The sequence below is a fragment of the Mobula hypostoma genome, chromosome 7 (assembly GCF_963921235.1).
Source record: "Mobula hypostoma chromosome 7, sMobHyp1.1, whole genome shotgun sequence".
In the NCBI taxonomy this organism is placed as follows: Eukaryota; Metazoa; Chordata; class Chondrichthyes; order Myliobatiformes; family Myliobatidae; genus Mobula; species Mobula hypostoma.
In genome coordinates, this window is record NC_086103.1 from 150,875,342 (window position 1) to 150,895,801 (window position 20,460).

Below are 20,460 nucleotides of genomic sequence, written 5' to 3' on the forward strand. Positions count from 1 at the left end.
CAACTGTAAAAAGATTGAAGTGCTGTAGAGGTAACAGAACACCATTCTTAAAAAGTTTGAACCAGACACATTAAAAGTAACAAATTATTTTATTTCAATATTTTCATTCTAATGTACTTACATACTGTAACTATTAAATTATAATATAATTGAACATGTCAAATCACTCAATGAAACTGAAGGCTGTTAGTATAGACGATAATGAGATAATGTCTTAAAAACCCAAGTGGCTCACTGAAGTTATTTATGGAAAAGAAATCTGTTGTATTTGTGGATCTTTGTATTACTGACCCCTCCCCGTACCCACCCACCAATATATTCATAGAAACATAGAAACATAGAAAATAGGTGCAGGAGTAGGCCATTCGGCCCTTCGAGCCTGCACCGCCATTTATTATGATCATGGCTGATCATCCAACTTAGAACCCCGCCCCAGCCTTCCCTCCATACCCCCTGACCCCCGTAGCCACAAGGGCCATATCTAACTCCCTCTTAAATATAGCCAATGAACTGGCCTCAACAGTTTCCTGTGGCAGAGAATTCCACAGATTCACCACTCTCTGTGTGAAGAAGTTTTTCCTAATCTCGGTCCTAAAAGGCTTCCCCTCTATCCTCAAACTGTGACCCCTCGTTCTGGACTTCCCCAACATCGGGAACAATCTTCCTGCATCTAGCCTGTCCAATCCCTTTAGGATCTTATACGTTTCAATCAGATCCCCCCTCAATCTTCTAAATTCCAACGAGTACAAGCCCAATTCATCCAGTCTTTCTTCATATGAAAGTCCTGCCATCCCAGGAATCAATCTGGTGAACCTTCTTTGTACTCCCTCTATGGCAAAGATGTCTTTCCTCAGATTAGGGGACCAAAACTGCACACAATACTCCAGGTGTGGTCTCACCAAGGCCTTGTACAACTGCAGTAGTACCTCCCTGCTCCTGTACTCGAATCCTCTCGCTATAAATGCCAGCATACCATTCGCCTTTTTCACCGCCTGCTGTACCTGCATGCCCACTTTCAATGACTGGTGTATAATGACACCCAGGTCTCGTTGCACCTCCCCTTTTCCTAATCGGCCACCATTCAGATAATAATCTGTTTTCCTATTTTTGCCACCAAAGTGGATAACTTCACATTTATCCACATTAAATTGCATCTGCCATGAATTTGCCCACTCACCCAACCTACCCAAGTCACCCTGCATCCTCTTAGCATCCTCCTCACTGCTAACACTGCCACCCAGCTTCGTGTCATCCGCAAACTTGGAGATGCTGCATTTAATTCCCTCATCCAAGTCATTAATATATATTGTAAACAACTGGGGTCCCAGCACTGAGCCTTGCGGTACCCCACTTGTCACCGCCTGCCATTCTGAAAAGGTCCCGTTTATTCCCACTCTTTGCTTCCTGTCTGCTAACCAATTCTCCACCCACACCAATACCTTACCCCCAATACCGTGTGCTTTAAGTTTGCACACTAATCTCCTGTGTGGGACCTTGTCAAAAGCCTTTTGAAAATCCAAATATACCACATCCACTGGTTCTCCCCTATCCACTCTACTAGTTACACCCTCAAAAAATTCTATGAGATTCGTCAGACATGATTTTCCTTTCACAAATCCATGCTGACTTTCTCCGATCATTTCACCGCTTTCTAAATGTGCTGTTATCACATCCTTGATAACTGACTCCAGCAGTTTCCCCACCACCAACGTTAGACTAACCAGTCTATAATTCCCCGGTTTCTCTCTCCCTCCTTTTTTAAAAAGTGGGGTTACATTAGCCACCCTCCAATCCTCAGGAACTAGTCCAGAATCTAAAGAGTTTTGAAAAATTATCACTAATGCATCCACTATTTCTTGGGCTACTTCCTTAAGCACTCTAGGATGCAGACCATCTGGCCCTGGGGATTTATCTGCCTTCAATCCCTTCAATTTACCTAACACCACTTCCCCACTAACTTGTATTTCGCTCAGTTCCTCCATCTCACTGGACCCTCTGTCCCTTACTATTTCTGGAAGATTATTTATGTCCTCCTTAGTGAAGACAGAACCAAAGTAATTATTCAATTGGTCTGCCATGTCCTTGCTCCCCATAATCAATTCACCTGTTTCTGTCTGCAGGGGACCTACATTTGTCTTTACCAGTCTTTTCCTTTTTACATATCAATAAAAGCTATTCAACTGTATAAAACCTCTCCAAAATACTACTTATCAACTTAGAGCAACTGGAAATGGGCGATAAATGCCAGCATTGCCAACAATGTCAAAATCCTGAGAATTAATTTAAAATAATTGTAGATGCAATATACATCTACAACTAGGGATACAAAAACTGTTGCATGGGTTCTGAGATTTAATCTAGTATTTAACCCTAATTAAAAAAACAAAACAATTGACTTTTACCATCACAAATTCTCAACAGAGCATCCAGCTTAGAACTATTGGTACAAATTTGCTGCAGGAAAATTTAAAACAGAAGTCCACAGTAAAGCTTCTGGTTCAAGCATCTCAAAAGAACAACATGCAAATTGCATTTGACAAAACGTAATAAAACAAAAGTAATAAAATATGTTGGTCACAATTATCATTTTTAGTTTGTGATTAAAAACCTTTAGTGTTTTACCACTTTTATCATTTTTTTAAAAAAGTTTAAAAGCAGTTTTGCTCCATTCTGACTAAAATGTGACTTATCAAATTTAGAAAATAGTCCTGCAAATGTCCAACAAGTAGTACTGCTTCATGTACTAAAAGCTTGTCAGATGTTCCCCCATCATTGTTCATTCCTCTTCTGAAACTCTGCATCAGTTAATTTCTCCTTTCTGCATGTAGCACTTTGTCAATTGTGATATTCTTCTCATACCGTTCTTTCATCCGTTCAATTGCTTCTCTTGAAACACCATGAGTATTTATTCTGTACACATTCAAAAATATATAACATTAAACTATCCACTATAAACTGACAAATTACTATACAAGTTATCATTCTTAATATTCAGAGGATAACAACATGTCAAATTTCCTCAATGCAAACAGTTTCCTTTGTGTTAAAATTCCCATCAATGTAATTTAGTCTCTGTACTTCATATTACATCAGGGGATTATCACATCACCCTTCAAGTAAAATGTTAAATGTGTACATAATTTCAGTAGTCATGATTTTGGACCAGTATCTTGGAGTTTACCAGTAGAAACATCACCATTGAAAGCAGTGAAACTGAATAAATTTCATGAGCACTCAATGCCATATTTTCATGAGAAGGGAGTCTGGCATCCCCATCTAGATAATTCCACTACCAAACATAGGGGTTGTTATTCAAAACAACAGGGAATGGCCACTAAGTATTGTCAGATAGACATAAAAAATCCAATGGAAGGTGATTAAGAGCCTCAGTATCCATATTAATTTCACTGCCATTCCATCCAGTTTAATGTCATCAGCATTCTCAGAAATAATATAGTCAGTCCACTCATCCAAATCGTTGATAATGATGGAGTCCACAAACACTGATCTCTCATGGACCCGACTGTTCACTACATGCTACCCAATAAAAAGACCCATTTATTTCTTTCCTGCTTTTTTTCTGTCAACTAATTTACAATTCATGCCAGTAATCATAATCCTATGCACTTTATTTTGCACACCACTCTCTTGTAGAATTTTTTCAAAGATCTTCTGAAAATCCAAATACACTACATCCACCGGTTATGCCAGACAGCAGTGTAGTGGCATTGGCAATGAACTTCAAGACAAGTGGTCCTGGGTTCCTATCAGGCCAGCTCCTTTCCATCCATGCTGGATTGAGTGTGAGCTAGCAATCTGACCTTGTGAAAAGACAAATGGTAAAGAAATGGCTAGGTTGCCACCCCTGTGCCACACGGCATAGAGAGGAACAACAGCAACACCTGGTTCTGCCTTAGCTATTGTAACAACTACAACTTCAAAGACTCCAGCAGGTTTATCAAACACAAGTTCCCTTTAATAAAACCATACCAATTTATTTAATCCCATTAATATTTTCTAAATGTCCTGTTATCATTTCCTTTACAGTAGAATTTAACAATTAACATCATAGTGATGTTAGGCCAATGAATTTATGGTTAGCTGTTTCCTCCATTTTGTTTTTAAATAGTGGGTTTACATTTGCCATGCTCAAACTGGCAGGGACCATTCCATAAGATGACAATCAATGCATCTACTCCCCTTGCTTCAGATACAGCACAGTAACAGAAGCTTCTGGCCGAATGTGCTTGCAATGTCCCACTACACTCATGTGACTAATTAACCTACTAGTCTGTATGTCTTTGGAAAATGGAAGAATACTGGAACATGAGGAGGACACCCACATCCTTAGAGACAGTAACAAGAACTGAACCCAAATCACTATGCCACTGAGCTGCCCCAACTCTATTTACTCTCCGGCTCTATTTGTCCTTTCTTAATTAATGTCTTAGTTTCTTTTTGCTGTATTCTAAACTGCTTCCAATGCTAATGCATTGTATTTTCCTGACAATTTAATGTGGCTTCCATTTGGATCTAATACTATCAACATTTTTTTTAGCCATGATTTTGTCACTTTCTCTTTGGTGTTGTCACAGATTGGAATTTTTTAACTTACAACTTCTGCAACTGTTTATTGAAGATTAGCCAATAACCATCCACCACTAAGCCCTTCAATGAAGTTAGCCTGACATTAATAGTAGAGAAGATAGAGGATTGTATTATTAAGAAAGTGGTAACAAGACAGTTTGAAAATAATAGGATCCAGAGAGTCAACATGGACTTATAAAATGGAAGTCACTTTTGACAACACTGCTAGAGGCCTATTTGGTGTTGCAGCAGAGAGGAGTGAGAGTGAACCACTCAATGTGTATATGAATGTGCCAGGTGTTCCAAAAGATGCCATTTAAGAAATTGAACAAAATTAGAGTGTACAGCCATAAAGTACTACAGCACATAAACAGGCCCTTAGGTCCATATAGTCCACATCAAATGTTTATTCTGCTTAGTCCCATTAACCACAGCCTCCAAAGTCCCTTCAGAATTCAAACTTCTCTAAAATGTTGCAATTGAGCCCGCATTCACCACTTCCACACTCTCACCACCCTCTGAGTGAAGAAGTTGCCCCTCAGATTCCCCTCAACTACTTCACCTTTCACCCTTAACCAATGACATCTAGTTCTAGTCTCGCCCAATCTTAGTGGGAAAAGCCTGCTCGCATGTACCCTATCTATACACCTCACTATTTTGTATATCTCTATCAAATCTCCTCTTATTCTCCTACACTCTAAGGAATAAAGTCCTAAACTATTCAACCTTTCCCTCTAACTCAGATCCTCAAGTCCCGGCAATATCCTTTTAAACTTTCGTGTACTTTTTCAATTTTGATATTTTTCCTGTGCCAATCAACTGGTGGAAGTGTTCAAGAACATCTTCAATGTCTCAGTACTGAGGTTGGGGGTTCACAACTGCTTCAAGAGCAAGACCATCATACCAATGCCCAAGAAGAGCAGGGTCAGCTGCCTCAACAACGACTCACATCTACTGTGATGAAGTGCTTTGAGAGGACAGTCATGGCTAATCAACTCCTGCCCAAGGAAGGACCTGGACCCACTGTAATTTGCCTATCTCCACAGCAGCTCTACAGTGGATACAATCTCACCAGCTCTCCACTCAGCCTTGTAAGGCATCATGGCAGCTATATTTCATTAGGAGTTTGAGGAGACTTAAGAGTATGATACCAAAGACTTGCAAATTTCTACAGATGTACTGTGGAGAGCATTCTAATTGTCTGATATGGAGCAGCCACTGCAGAGAATCGGAAAAATCTGCAGAAAGTTGCGAACAGCTAACAGCCAGTTCATCATGTGCACTAAGTTCCCCAGCATCCAGGACACCTCCAAAAGGTGGCACCCATCATTAAGGATCTCCATCACACAGGACATGCCCTTTTCTCATTGCTACTAACAAGGAGGAGGTACATGAGCTTGAAGACACACACTTCACATTTCAGGAACAGCTTTTTTCTCTTCTGCCATCAGATTTCTGAATGGACAATGGGCCCATGAATATTGCTCAGTATTTTCCCTCTCTTTTAGAACTACCTACTTATCTTATTCTATATATATTTCTTATTGCATTTTATTGTTTTTATTACTATGCATTGCAATGTACTGCTGCCACAAAACAAATTTCATGACAACATATTCTGATTCTGAGGTAGTTGACCAAAACTGCACACAATACTCCAGATGTGGCCGTACCAATGCTTTAAACAACTTCGACATAACATCTCAACTCCTGCACTCAAACCTGTGATTTATGAAGGTCAATATGCCATAAGCTCTTCTTATGATCTTATTTACCTGTGATGCCACATTCAAGAAAATATGGATCTGTATTCCCAGATGCGTTTGTTCTACCACATTCCACAGTGTCCTCCCATTCGCTGTGCAAGTCCTAGCCTGATTTGTCCTCCCCAAGTGCAACACCTCACACTTGTCTGCATTAAATTTCATCTGTCATTTTTGGTCCATTTTTTCCAGTGGGTCCAGATCCGGCTACAGCCTTTGATAGCCTCTTCACTGCCCAAAATGCCCCCAACTTTGGTGTCACCTACAAATTTGCTGATCCAGTTTACCACATGATCATCTATATCATTAATATTGTTGACAAACAACAATAGACCCAGCACCAATCCCTGGTTGTCAGAGAGACACCATTTACTACCACTCTCTAGTTGCCTTGCAAAGCCAATGTTGAATGCAGTTTACTACTTCATCCTGAATGCCAAGCGACTGAACCTTCTGGACCACCCTCCTATACTGGACTTTGTCAAAGGTCTTGCTAAAGTTCATGTGGACAACGGCCACTGCCTTCCCTGGTAACCTCCTTGAAAAACTCTACAAGATTGGTTAGACACAACCAAGCAAACAAACCTAAGTTGACTATTCCTGATCAGGCCCTATCTATCCTAATACTTAAAATATCCTGTCCCTTGGTATATCTTTCAGTAATTCACCCAGTACTGAGGTCAGGCACTCATGTCTATGATTTCTCGTCTTATTCTTAGAGTCTTTCTTGAATAATGGAACAGTGTTAGCTACCCTCCAGTTCTCTAACACCTCACCTGTGGCTAAGGATGTTTTAAAAACCTCTATCAGGGCCCCTGCAATTTCTACGCCATGGGGACTTATCAAACCTAATTTGCCTCAAGACAGCAAGAATCCCAGCCCCTGTAATCCAGATAAGGTCCGTGACCTCAATATAATTTTGCCTCAGTTCTATGCACTTGACACATTTAAGAACTCACCTACCTCTTTTGGCTCCATGCATAGATGACCACACTGATCTTCGAGTGGACTAATTTTGTCACTTGCTAGCTTTTCATTCTTAATGTATCTGTAGGTTCATAAACCTGCATTGGGGCTTAAATTACCAAGACATGGAAAGCTGCGGATCAAGTATTAGAAAATGGAATTTGAATACACTCAGTGGCCACCTTATTATGTACCTCCTATACTTAATAAAGTGACCATTGAGTATATGTTCATGCACTTCTGCTGCTGTAGCCCATCTGCCTCACGGTTCGTGCATTCAGAGATGCTCTTCTGCACACCACTATTACTTGAGTTACTGTCTCCTTCCCATCTGTTTAAACCAGTCTGGCCATTCTCCTCTGACCACGCTTATTAATGAGGCATTTACACCCACAGAACTGTTGCTCACTGTTTTTTTGTTTCTCCACACCATTCTCTGTAAACTCTAGAAAATTGTGCATGAAAATCCCAAGTGGCACCCCTTTGGGCACCAACAATCATCCCACAAAGTCACTTAGATCACATTTCTTCCCCATTCTGGAGTATGGTCTGAATAACAACTGAACCTTTTGACCATGTCTTCATGTTTTTATGCATTGAGTTGTTGCCACATTATTGGCTGATTAGATATTTTTGTATTAATGAGCAAGTGTGCTTATTAAAGTAGCCACTGAGTGTAGCTGAGTACTTGAAGATGGCATGGACATGACAGGCCAAAAAGCCCATTTTTATGCTGAATGACTCTTTGACTAATTAGAAGAAAAGACTGACCACGCTTGGCTTGTTTTCTTCAAAAGAGGAAGCCAAAGCAAGTTTTAACAATGGCATACGTAACAATGATAGATCTAAATGGGATGATTAGGAAAATCTGTTACTCTTTTCAGAAAGGTTAATAACCAGACAGCACAATTTTGCATTAATAGGTAAAAGAAATTGAGGAGAAGAGGAGGAAAACAAGTCCTTGACAGGGTAATTGGAGTTTGGAATTCTTCCCATAAGAGCATAGTTGAGAGAAAATAAATTTAAAGTAGTAATACTTTAATGAGCCTTTGATATGTTGTATCTCACATGGCTACAGACAAAACTGTAATGTTGGATTAATTCCATCTGCTTTTTTTAAAACTGTGCTTTTCGGTCACAATGGCCCTTTTTCACTGAATGGATACAATGAGCCAAATAGAATAAATTTCTATGATTCTGTGTCATGATGCCATAAAAACTAAATTTAGAAAGCAATTGAGAGAGAAGAAAAAGTGCTAAAAATACTAATTACATCTGTCAAAACAGATTATGGGACAGTATAAAGGAAATAATTATAATCATAAAAGGGAAACAACAGCTAAAGTAGATTGCTTCAGGAATTTATAATAAGGATGCACTGATTGAAGATTAAGTGCAGTATTTTATTTATTTATTAAGATACCGCGTGGAATAGGCTCTGCCAGCCCTTTGAGCCATGCTGCTCAACATCCCCAATTTAACCCTAGCTTAACCAAAGACAATTTACAATGACCAATTAACCTACTAACCAGTGCATCTTTGGACTGTGAGAAGTAACCCAGAGAAAACCCACACATTCCATAGGGAGGACGTACAGACTCCTTACAGAAGATACTAGAATTTTACTCCAAACTCCAACACCCCGAGCTGTCATAGTGTCACACTAACCACTACGAGATTGTGGTGCCCCAAATAAGCACATAAATAAACAGAAGTCTTTATACATACTGTATAATTACAGGTTGGTGCAATTCATTTCCACGGTTATTGCCCAAAACAGAAATTCTGACTGAATAAATATGATTAAGAATCATTTATAGTCATAGAACACTACAGTACAGAAACAGACTCTTTGGCCCATCTGGTGTGTGCCAAACCATTAATCTGCCTAGTCCCATTGGCTGCATCCGGACCATAGCCCTCCATACTCCTTTCATCCAGGTACTTTTTCAAATTTATCTTAAACGTTGAAATCAACCCTGTATCCACCACTTGTGCTGACAGCTTGTTACACACTCTCACCACCTTCTGAGTCAAGATGTTCCCTTTAAACATTTCATCTTTCACCCTTAACCCACTTCTGAACATATAGATGTGAACTTCTATACATTAGACACAAACTGACATTAACTTTGATAACGTTAAGCTCTTCTTCTGTACGTTACAAAAACCTGCAGTAGACTGAAGTATAAACATAATTGCTATTCTTACACATGAAGTGATCAAAAGATTTAAACCTGGTTAGTTTTCTAATGTCAAATTTCCATGGCGTGTCTGGTTCTCTGAATTTCACTTCATAACCATTCTCTTGTGCCTGTTGATGACAAAACATTAAGTCTGGATTTAAAATCTAGAGAACAAACCTAATACTGAATTTTAACAATATTTCCACCTAAAATTCACAAGTTCCTGAATCCTTGCATAAAAAGTAAAAATTATGCAAGAACATAATTCTTTGTTGAAAGATATTTCTAGCACTATAATGAAAAACTCCTTCCAGGAACTAACTAGCAAAGCAAAAAAAAATTGTAATTGGCTGGAATGACTGCGGTCATGATTTCTTAATTACAGAAGAGATGAGTTTAGAAACAAATAATAACCGTAACATATATACTACACCCCACTTTTTAAAAAAGGAGGGAGGGAGAGAGAAACCGGGGAATTATAGACCGGTTAGCCTAACATCGGTGGTGGGGAAACTGCTGGAGTCAGTTATCAAAGATGTGATAACAGCACATTTGGCAAGTGGTGAAATCATCGGACAAAGTCAGCATGGATTTGTGAAAGGAAAATCATGTCTGACGAATCTCATAGAATTTTTTGAGGATGTAACTAGTAGAGTGGATAGGGGAGAACCAGTGGATGTGGTATATTTGGATTTTCAAAAGGCTTTTGACAAGGTCCCACACAGGAGATTAGTGTGCAAACTTAAAGCACACGGTATTGGGGGTAAAGTATTGACGTGGATAGAGAATTGGTTAGCAGACAGGAAGCAAAGAGTGGGAATAAACGGGACCTTTTCAGAATGGCAGTCAGTGACTAGTGGGGTACCGCAATGCTCAGTGCTGGGACCCCAGTTGTTTACAATATATATTAATGACTTGGATGAGGAAATTAAATGCAGCATCTCCAAGTTTGCGGATGACACAAAGCTGGGCGGCAGTGTTAGCTGTGAGGAGGATGCTAAGAGGATGCAGGGTGACTTGGATAGGTTGGGTGAGTGGGCAAATTCATGGCAGATGCAATTTAATGTGGATAAATGTGAAGTTATCCACTTTGGTGGCAAAAATAGGAAAACAGATTATTATCTGAATGGTGGCCAATTAGGAAAAGGGGAGGTGCAATGAGACCTGGGTGTCATTATACACCAGTCATTGAAAGTGGGCATGCAGGTACAGCAGGTAGTGAAAAAGGCGAATGGTATGCTGGCATTTATAGCGAGAGGATTCGCGTACAGGAGCAGGGAGGTACTACTGCAGTTGTACAAGGCCTTGGTGAGACCATACCTGGAGTATTGTGTGCAGTTTTGGTCCCCTAATCTGAGGAAAGACATCTTTGCCATAGAGGGAGTACAAAGAAGGTTCAGCAGATTGATTCCTGGGATGGCAGGACTTTCATATGAAGAAAGACTGGATGAACTGGGCTTGTACTCATTGGAATTTAGAAGATTGAGGGGGGATCTGATTGAATCGTATAAAATCCTAAAGGGATTGGACAGGCTAGATGCAGGAAGATTGTTCCCGATGTTGGGGAAGTCCAGAACGAGGGGTCACAGTTTGAGGATAAAGGGGAAGCCTTTTAGGACCGAGATTAGGAAAAACTTCTTCACACAGAGAGTGGTGAATCCGTGGAATTCTCTGCCACAGGAAACAGTTGAGGCCAGTTCATTGGCTATATTTAAGAGGGAGTTAGATATGGCCCTTGTGGCTACGGGGATCAGGGGGTATGGAGGGAAGGCTGGTTCTGAGTTGGATGATCAGCCATGATCATAATAAATGGCGGTGCAGGCTCGAAGGGCCGAATGGCCTACTCCTGCACCTATTTTCTATGTTTCTATGTTTCTATAATCTATTTTGTTATATCCCTTGGCAGTTAAATACTTAATTTTTGTTGAATTTTATTATGTTAAAAACATTTAAAATTTTAAAGTAACACACAAAGCACTGGAGAAACACAGCAGGCCAGGCAGCACCTATGGAGAAAAGTAAACCAGTCAACGTTTCAGGCTGAAACCCTTCATCAGGATGGTAAGAAAGTGGGGAGAAGCCAGAACAAGGTGGTGGGGGAGAGGGGAAGGAGTACAAGCAAGAAGGTGATCGGTGAAGCCACACGAGGGGAAAGATAAATGAAGTAAGAAGCTGAGAGGTGATAGGTGGAAAAGGTAAGGGCTGAAGGAGGAGGAATCTGATAGGAGAGGAGATGGACCATGGGGAAAAAGAAACGAGGAGGGTCACCAGAGGAAGATGATAGGTGGGTAAAAAGAAAATATGGAGGGATCCAAAATAGGGAATGGAAGAAGAGTGAAGGGGTGTGGGGAAATATTACCAGAAGTTAGGGAAATTGAGTATCATGCCATCAGGTTGGCCTCTAGCCAACAGGATTATCAAGCAACACACACAAAATGCTGAATTAACTCAGCAGCCCAGACAGCATCTATGGAAAAAGAGGACAGTCGACGTTTCGGGCCAAGGCCCTTCAGCGGGTCTGGGGAAAAAAGATAAGCAGTCAGTGTTAGAAGGTGGGGGGAGGGGAGGGAGAAATACAAGGTGATCGGTGAAACCGGGCGGGGTGAAGTTAAGAGCTGGAAAGTTGATAGGTAAAAAAAGATATCGGGCTGGAGAAGGGGAAATCTGATAGGAGGACAGAAGGCCAAGGAAGAAAGAAAAGGAGGAGGAGCCCTACCATAAGTTTGAGAAGTCAATGTTCACGCCATCAGGTTGGAGGCTACCCAGATGGAATATAAGGTGTTGCTCCTCCAACCTGAGTGTGGCCTCATCACAACAGTACAGGTGGCTGTGGATGGACATGTCAGAATAGGAATGGAAAGTGGATTAAAATGGGTGGCCACTGGGAGATTCCACTTTTTCTACCAGACAGAGCATAGGTGCTCAGCGAAGCGGTCTTCCAATCTACATTGGGTCTCATCGATATACAAGAGGACACACTGGGAAAACCAGATACAGTAGATACCCCCAACATACTCACAGGTGAAGTGTTGCTTCACCTGGAAGGACTGTTTGGGGCACATCTGCCCTCACTCCATCCCCCCGCCATCTCCCCACTTCACTGAGCACCTACACTTGGTCTCCCAGAAGTGGGATCTCCCAGTGGCCCCCCATTTTAATTCTACTTCCCATTCCTATATCACCCTCTCCTTCCACAACTTCCTCTACTGTTGTGATGAGGCCACACTCAGGTTGGAGGAGCAACACTTTATATTCTATCTGGGTAGCCTCCAACCTGATGGCATGAACAGTAATTTCTCAAACTTCCAGTAATGTCACCTTCCCCCACCCCCCACCCTGCTCTCCTTCACCATTCCCATCCCCTTTTCCCTCTCTCTCCTTAGCTCCTTGCCTGCCCATCACCTCCATCTGGTGCTCCTCCTCCTTTTCTTTCTTCCATGGCCTTCCGTCCTCTCTTATTAGATTCCCCCTTCTCCAGCCCTGTAATGTTTTTACCTATCAGTTTCCCAACTCTACTTCACCCTTCCTTCCCCCCCACCAGTTTCACCTCGTGTTTCTCCCTCTGCTCCCCCACCTTCTAACTCTGACTCCTCATCTCTTTTTCTCCAGTCCTGTTGAAGGGTCTCAGGCCGGAATGTCGACAGTATTCTCTTCTGTAGGAGCTGCCTGGCCTGCTGAGTTCCTCCAGCGTTTTGTGTCTGTTGCTTGGATTTCCAGCATCTGCGGATTGTCTTTTTTACCCCCACACGGTGTATGATGTGTTGGCTCCCCTCTCACCTCCCTCTGGTGACTCTCTTCATTCCCTTACTCCCATGGGAACTCTGCTCTCCTCCTTCTTCAGCCCTTTATCTTTTCCACTTTTCACCACCCAGCTCCTCACTGCACTCCTCCCACCCACCTGCCTTCCCCTCACATATCTTCACCTGTCACCTTCCAGCTTGTATTCCTTCCCCTCCCCTCACCACCTTATTCCAGCTTCTTCCTTCTTCCCTCTTCCCTTCCTGTCATGACAAAGGGTCTCGGCCCGAAGCATTGAACTGCTTATTCCTTTCCATAGATGCTGCTAGACCTGTGGAATTCACCTAATGCTTTGTGTGTGCTACTCTGGATTTCCAGCATTTGCAGTGTTTCAAAACTTAAGTTGTTCAAAGCAATGCCTTAACGCATCAAGCTGGCAATACTTGTTATTGTACCATAAGTCTGTACGTGCTTCAAAATGCTGTGAACTTTGATTCCCTTTGCTTAGGGTCTGAAAATTAAAGGTTCTTGTGCCTATAAATATTGTCAACATTGGAAAGGAATATTTGCAGAAAATACAGTACAAGACAGAAACCAGCCTCATTTTGATATAATCTGCCTGCACTTCTCCCTGCCTCAGTAAAGCATCTATAATAATTAAAGATCCCTCCCATTCTCCCCCTCTCATTTTGCAAAACATGCAAAAGCCTGAAAACACGTATCTTCAAGCTCAAGGACAGCTTCTATCCAACTGTGATAGACTATTGAAGCAGATGAAAAGGCTGATAGTTAAATCAGATTCCTGGGCTTAGCCAGCCATCAAAACTATCAATAAATTCTAATATTCAAAAAGCATCCAAACCTATTAAAACTCCAGAACAGTTAAAAATTTTGAAAATTACTAAAATAGAATTAAAATTCATTTGTTAGTAATTAAAACAATTAAATATTAAACATTAAAATAAACTAAAGCAACCTATAAAAAGTATATCAACTAAAAAGTGTCTTTCTCCTCCCTTACCTGATCTAACCTTTTGACCTGGTTGTTACACAAAATTCCGGGGAACTGCACTCTGAGGGAATCCAAAATCTCAGAAAATATAGCAAACTTCAAGCACATCCCAACTTGTTGGTTGTGAAGGAAGATGAAAATTATGTGGATGACTGTTAATATTTCCTTAAAAAATTAAAGCCATCACATTTTTAAAGTGCTAATTACAAATAAGATAGCTCGCTGCAATAAGTAAATGATTAAGTACAACTCTGGCATCTCCTTAACAAAAGTACAATGATAAAGTTAAAAAATAAACTTCTGTAAATAAGGTAGAACCGGCTTTAACTGGTTTAACAAATAGAAATAGAGAAAGAAACATTTATAGCACAGAATTCTGCAAATTACATTTTTCAACAAACATGGTCAGTACATATTGAAATTAATTGAAATCTAGGTTATACCATAATCACATATGGTTTCATTTCCCATGCTTGAATGTTGGTATTGTCTATTATAATTGGAGATTTCCCTTGTCTCATGGCCGATTTGGCTGAAAACAGATGCATTATACAAATACATTAAGCATTATATTGTAAATTAATTTTTATTCCAAATGCAATAAAAATAGAAATATATTTTAAAGACAAATTTAATTATTCACCTCTTTCATGGTTCCATCCATGAGCTTCATCAAGTAAGTACTTCTCAAATAAATAGGACCCATCTTGTCTGACAAAATAATCATCCGTACTCAGTATCACGGCACCACCATGCTGACATTTTAAATTCCTGGTTGAATAAACAATGATTGAAAAGTGAAATAGAATAATCTGCTTTGTAAAACCTCTTCCTACATTGCCAGGAAGCATTAGATAGACAGAGCAACTTGGATACTCTGCAAAATGAATGTTGACGGGAAGCAATAGCGTACTGGCCGAGTTGTAGTTAACCTTGCAGGACTGCTGGAACCAAACCTGACAACATACAATGCTACACTTACAGCAAGCAATGCAGCTGAATCCATAAGGAAGGCCATCATCACTCTCATCTACAAGCATAAGGGGAAAAGGGAACTTATCAGCAATTGGCATGGACAACATCGCACTCACAGTATGTCCGCAAATCAATCAACTTCTATGATGAGTTTGAACAAGCCCCAGGGGCCAGAGTCGATCTGATCAAGAATGAGGGTGTTATTTGGCACCTGGCTAAAATCATCTTTTGTTTTTTCCACCATCCTAGAAATGCAGTGAATCTGGTTTGGAGGAGTCGAGTCACATAGCAGGAATTGGTTAGGAGTGGATAGCCAAAGTCAAACAGATATTAGAAATGTGCAGATAGCACTCCCTCTTGATGGCAGGCAAGAACCTGGTCTACTTCTTGGGATTGTACCTGCCCCTGGTTTTGTTATAGGTGCATATGGCCTCATTGATGCTTAATTTTCCATTGACTTGATACTTGCCGCATTAACTTTTCTTATATATATTTCTGCAGAAAAAAACATCTTTGGTTACAAATTCATCAGGTGTTGGTCAGCACGGAACGACCCGCAAAAAGGCAATAGATCCCGTGGGATGGATTCCAAGCAAACTACCAACATCAATTGGTAAAATGCCTCATTGCCAGAACTCACAAACAACCACCAAGACCTCACTTACCAGTGAGAACCACTTTCTTTGTCAGGCCATTCCTGCAAAATCGATTCTCACTTCCAATATTTATTTATCTATTTGTGTATTTATTTATTTAGAGATACAGTGCAGAACAGGCCCTTCTGACCCAATGAGTTGCAAGCCCAGCAACTCATGTAGCTAACCGTAGCCTAATCAAGGAACAATTTACCATGACCAACTACAAACCATTACATCTGGTTTGAGGGACACTTGAAGAAAAACCACACACTCACAGGGAGAACGTACAAACTCCTTTCAGATGGTGCCGGAATTCAACTGTGAACTACAGAACACCCCGAGCTGTAACAGCATCGTGCTAATGCGACTCTACTCTGACACCCCACGTGCGTATATGCTGCTTTGAGAGAACTGCATTGCAGATCAGTTACCCAGCTCCTCATGGACTGTGCGTTTGCCAAGATGATCTGAAAAAGAATGCAATAACCCTTCTTGAGATTAACCCTAAAGAGCAGCATAACAGAGGTCTCTGATCTATGATCTATAGGTTCAGCTCTGCGTACCAGGACAAACATATATTGGTGCTGGAAGATCAACTCAGTAAAAGATGCACTTTGGTTTCCCTGTAAAAAGACATGTCCACAAATGAATGCATCCAACTGGAATATTGCAGAATGCAGTTCATGTAAAGGCTCTATGGAAATGGGCCACAGTACAGGGTCCTGCCACCAGCACATACAGAGGAGGTGGGCACTGTATAAGAGCCTCTCAAATATTTCCTGGGTGCGTTGTTTAAGGAAGAAATATAAACGTCACGACCAGAAAACAGAATGCAGTGTCTTGACTTCATCTTGATCTATGTTGGAACAGAAAGGTGGGAATAGGATAAAGACGAGAAGAAATTCAAGGCCATCTTTGTCAACTGATTGGAGCTGCACTGCAAAGTGTTTCCTCAATCTGCATTCTGTTCCTCATTATAAGCAATGAATGCAGTCAGAGGCACAGGTTAAAATAAAGGAACTTAAAAATTAACTATTCCTCTTTCTGACAAATGTTATTCCTTTGGTCTATAATTCCCAGGACTACTCTTATTGCCTTTCTTGAACAGTCAGTCTTATTTCAGTGGTGGGCAAACTATTAGGGAGAATTCTTACAAACAGGAAGTAGAAGCACTTGGAAACAAGTAGTCTAATAGGGATAGTCATTGTGACTTTGTGATGGACCATCACTCATGCCTCACAGGCCTGCTGGAATTCTTTGACGACAGGACAAAGCACATTGATGAAGGTACAGCAAAGGATGTGGAGTGTAAGGATTTTAGTTTAACAAGGTTCCCTACAATAGGTACATTCAGCAAGTCAGGAGGCATGAGATCCAGAGAAATGTATCTGTGTAGATTCAGAACTGGCTTAACCATGGAAACAGAGGTTGGAGCGTACTCTGCCTGGAGACCAGTGACCAGTGGTGGGTTAGGAAGTTTGCAGATGATATGAAGGTTGGCAATGTTGTGGAGAGTGCAGAAGGTTGTCATAGTTACAATGGTACATTGACAGGATGCAAGGTGGTGAAGTGGCAGATGGAGTTCAGTCAGAAAAGTGTAAAGTGATTCACTTAGGAAGGCTGAACATGAAGGCAGAGTACAGGGTTAATGGCAGGAAGTGTGAAGAACAGAGGGATCTTGGGGTCCATGTCCATAGATCCCTCAAAGTTGCCACACAAAGTTATTGGATGGTATGATCTGTTGGCCTTCATTAGTCTGGGGAGTGAATTCAAGAGCTGTGAAGTAATGTTGCAGACTCTGGTTACACTTGCAGCGTTGTGTTCAGTTCTGAATTAGGGACATTTAACAGACTCTTAAGATATAGGCACACAGATGAAAGAAAAATAGAGAGCATTTGATTGATCTTGGAACAAACTGAAATGTTAGCACAACATTGTGGGCTGAAGGGCCTGTACTGTTATATATTCTACAGCTGCTCTCTGACAGGTTGAGAGTTTCCGGCATTTACTGTTTTATTTCTGAAGTGCAATAAGTTTGCTCCTTCATTTTGAAGTGTGTGAGGAGGGAGGAGGTGAATGGGCAGTGTTGCATCTCCTGTGATCAAAAGGTCCCAAGAAAAGTTATTGATGGGATTAAAGAGTGAATTTAAAATACATCACAATACGCTGAAGAAGGGGAGGAGGGGGAAATTGTGGTTCTACAGGTACCATATTGAAGATAATGGAATCCACTGGTGTAATTGGTTATACTTACAGGCTGGTGCAATGAAAGTGGTGGATTCCCTTTACTAGATATGGGCAGGAGGGTAGGGGGTTAGGGCTAAGGCAGGAATCGTTGATGTGTATCGCAACCTAGGTCACAAAGCAAGCAGTTTCTTTTTTTTAATACTTTATTTTCAAAATTTTCAATAAACAATGAAATCAACAACATATAAGCTCAGACATGTGTTAAAATAAAATAAGAAAAAAAGGAACATAACATTAGAGGGATGCCTATTGTACAAAGTGCTCAAAAGTGCTAAAGATTGTCTCAAATGAGGACCGTGAGAAATCAGCTGGGGGAAAATTATTCACCTGCCCCCGGCCTCGTCCAGGTAGGCAAGAAATGGATCCCAGATAGCCGAATATTTTATAATCGAATTGGTTCTCAAGAACCTAAGTCTCTCCATCTGTATGACTGAGATCATGTCAGCCATCCATCTCCGAAAGGAAGGGGGAGAGGGGGATTTCCATTCCCTCAAGATAAGCAGTTTCTTTTCTGGCTATAGGATAATTTATTGTTCTCTACCGTTACTAGAGATATAACTAATGCATTGCCCTTCTTTAAAAACGTGCACTAAGAAATGTTCATTTCCTAACTCTTTAAAAATCGTACGGTGCGATCTAGCGATTTTCCCTCGGAGTTACGTATGTCTAAATTCTGTTAACTTTTTCAGATATCGTTAATGTTGATGCTCATTCCCATCACCACGAGCTTACGTTTCGGATTAGTTGGTAAAATGTCCCTAGTTCCAAAGATCGGACTGGTAAGGGGCTTTAAATAAAAACAAACCTGGCCAGAGTGGATTTGCCCGATCCAGGAAGTCCTCTCAGCAAGTAAAGTCGTTTTTTCTTGCCCCGGTGCGGTTTAGGCGCTCGCCTGGCGTCGGGATGCTGCAGGCTCAAATTCTGAAAGGATCGTGCCAAAAACTCCGCCGACATCTCTACAAACACCGCGCCAACCACAGCCGGCCGCCAGTCCCTCACCTGCCGGCCACAACAACCTTTGCGCTCGCCTCGGCAGCACGTAACGCGGCTAATGACGAGCGGCGTCGTGTCCCTCCTCCCGGCAACAACAGCGAGGGCACAGCGCTATCATGAGAGGAATTTGGTGGGAGGGACTGGGCACTCAGCCGGTCGTTTGACGCGAGCCCAGATGTTTCCTTATTTCCATTATTTTTGCATTATGATTTGTTTTGCACTGCCTGAAAGGGCGATGAAAAACGATTAACATCAAAAAGTGCATTGGGCAAATACTGGATGGGCACTAAGAGAGGAATGGAAGTGTGGGCAGTGGGGGTATCTGAACGGGGTGTATGGTGAGAGAGGTATGGGTGGGAGAGCAAAAATGGTGGGAGATGTTGAAAGTCAGAAGTGGGACAAGGTGGTGAAGAGAAATTGAAGTGTGTCAGAAGGGTCTAGGCCCAAAACATCGACTGTTAATTTCCATAGCTGATGCCTGACCTGGAGAGTTCCTCCAGCATTTTGTGTGTGTTGCTTTGAATTTCCAGCGTAGATACTTCCTCTTTTCTGTCAGTTTCTGCTTTGTTTATGTCAGTTTCTTACCCGTGACATTTTTCACATTACCAAAATAGAGGAGAGAGAATGGAGAGATTCATTTGCCTATCGGAATGCATATGTGAACTAAATTAGAGCTCAATGTGTAACTGCTTTGTTAACTCTCAGTAATTCTCTTCAGCACTTATACCCATGGAGCCTGCTTCACCATTCCATCATGGCTGATTTATTCTTCTTCTCAACATTTCTCCTTCCTTCTCCCAATAACTAAACATTATTTTACTTCGAATCAGTTCATCACTGCGCATTATTTTTAACTGGTAGAAACTTCAACAGGGTATCTTCAACCTCTGACTTCTGCAGTCTAAGGTTAGCATTTTGCTTCAAGAGGGCATTATCATACCAGTGCCTAAGAATACCAGGGTGAGCAGCCTCAATGGCTATTGTCTGAGATCAGTCATATTTACTGTGATGAAGTGCTTTTAGAGGTTGGTCATGGCTAGAATTAACTCCCACCTGAGGGACGGGCTAGACATGCTGCAATTTGCCTTTCACCACAACGTCTGTACAACGGACACAATCTCATTGGCTCCCCGCTCTGCATTTGGAGCACCTAGACAACAGGAAAACTAATATGAGGGACCATATGTTTAAGATAATTGGAGGAAAATATAGGGGAAAGTTAGAGGTTAGGATTTGTTTTTCACAGCGAGTGGTGGGGCATGGAATACGCTGACAACAGTGGTGGGAGAGGCAGATACATTAGGGACTTTCAGGAGACTTGGATAAGCATATAGATGAAAGAAAAATGGGGGTCT

At 41.2% G+C, this 20,460-nt stretch overlaps 1 protein-coding gene across 3 annotated transcripts; it reads right to left on the bottom strand.

Moving 5' to 3' along the window:
* Nucleotides 1-1,235: 1,235 nt before the first annotated feature.
* On the bottom strand, nucleotides 1,236-19,159 carry LOC134349046 (NEDD4-binding protein 2-like 1). Of its 3 annotated transcripts, none has more exons than XM_063052900.1 (6): nucleotides 18,918-19,159; nucleotides 14,896-15,023; nucleotides 14,696-14,784; nucleotides 14,262-14,417; nucleotides 9,554-9,630; nucleotides 2,775-2,910 (listed from the first exon to the last, which is right to left on the bottom strand). In XM_063052900.1, the coding sequence occupies exons 1-6, from the start codon at nucleotides 19,064-19,066 to the stop codon at nucleotides 2,805-2,807; spliced, it is 705 nt and encodes a 234-aa protein (XP_062908970.1). In that variant the 5' UTR covers nucleotides 19,067-19,159; the 3' UTR covers nucleotides 2,775-2,804. The 3 variants fall into 3 exon arrangements, with proteins under 3 accessions (XP_062908973.1, XP_062908970.1, XP_062908972.1); XM_063052902.1 differs by having other exon boundaries at nucleotides 2,777-2,910; nucleotides 9,528-9,630; XM_063052903.1 differs by lacking the exon at nucleotides 14,262-14,417 and having other exon boundaries at nucleotides 1,236-2,910.
* Between the last annotated feature and the right edge of the window lie 1,301 nt (nucleotides 19,160-20,460).

Bases quoted from the DNA above. Each gene is read 5' to 3' on its own strand.
- LOC134349046 (XM_063052900.1), bottom strand. From the start codon at position 19,066: ATGTCGGCGGAGTTTTTGGCACGATCCTTTCAGAATTTGAGCCTGCAG. The intron at 14,785-14,895 runs GTGAATAATTAA...ATCTGTTTTCAG, and splicing joins TGGATGGAACCATGAAAGAG to CCAAATCGGCCATGAGACAA. The intron at 14,418-14,695 runs GTATAACCTAGA...TAATTTTTTAAG, and splicing joins TGAAACCATATGTGATTATG to GAAATATTAACAGTCATCCA.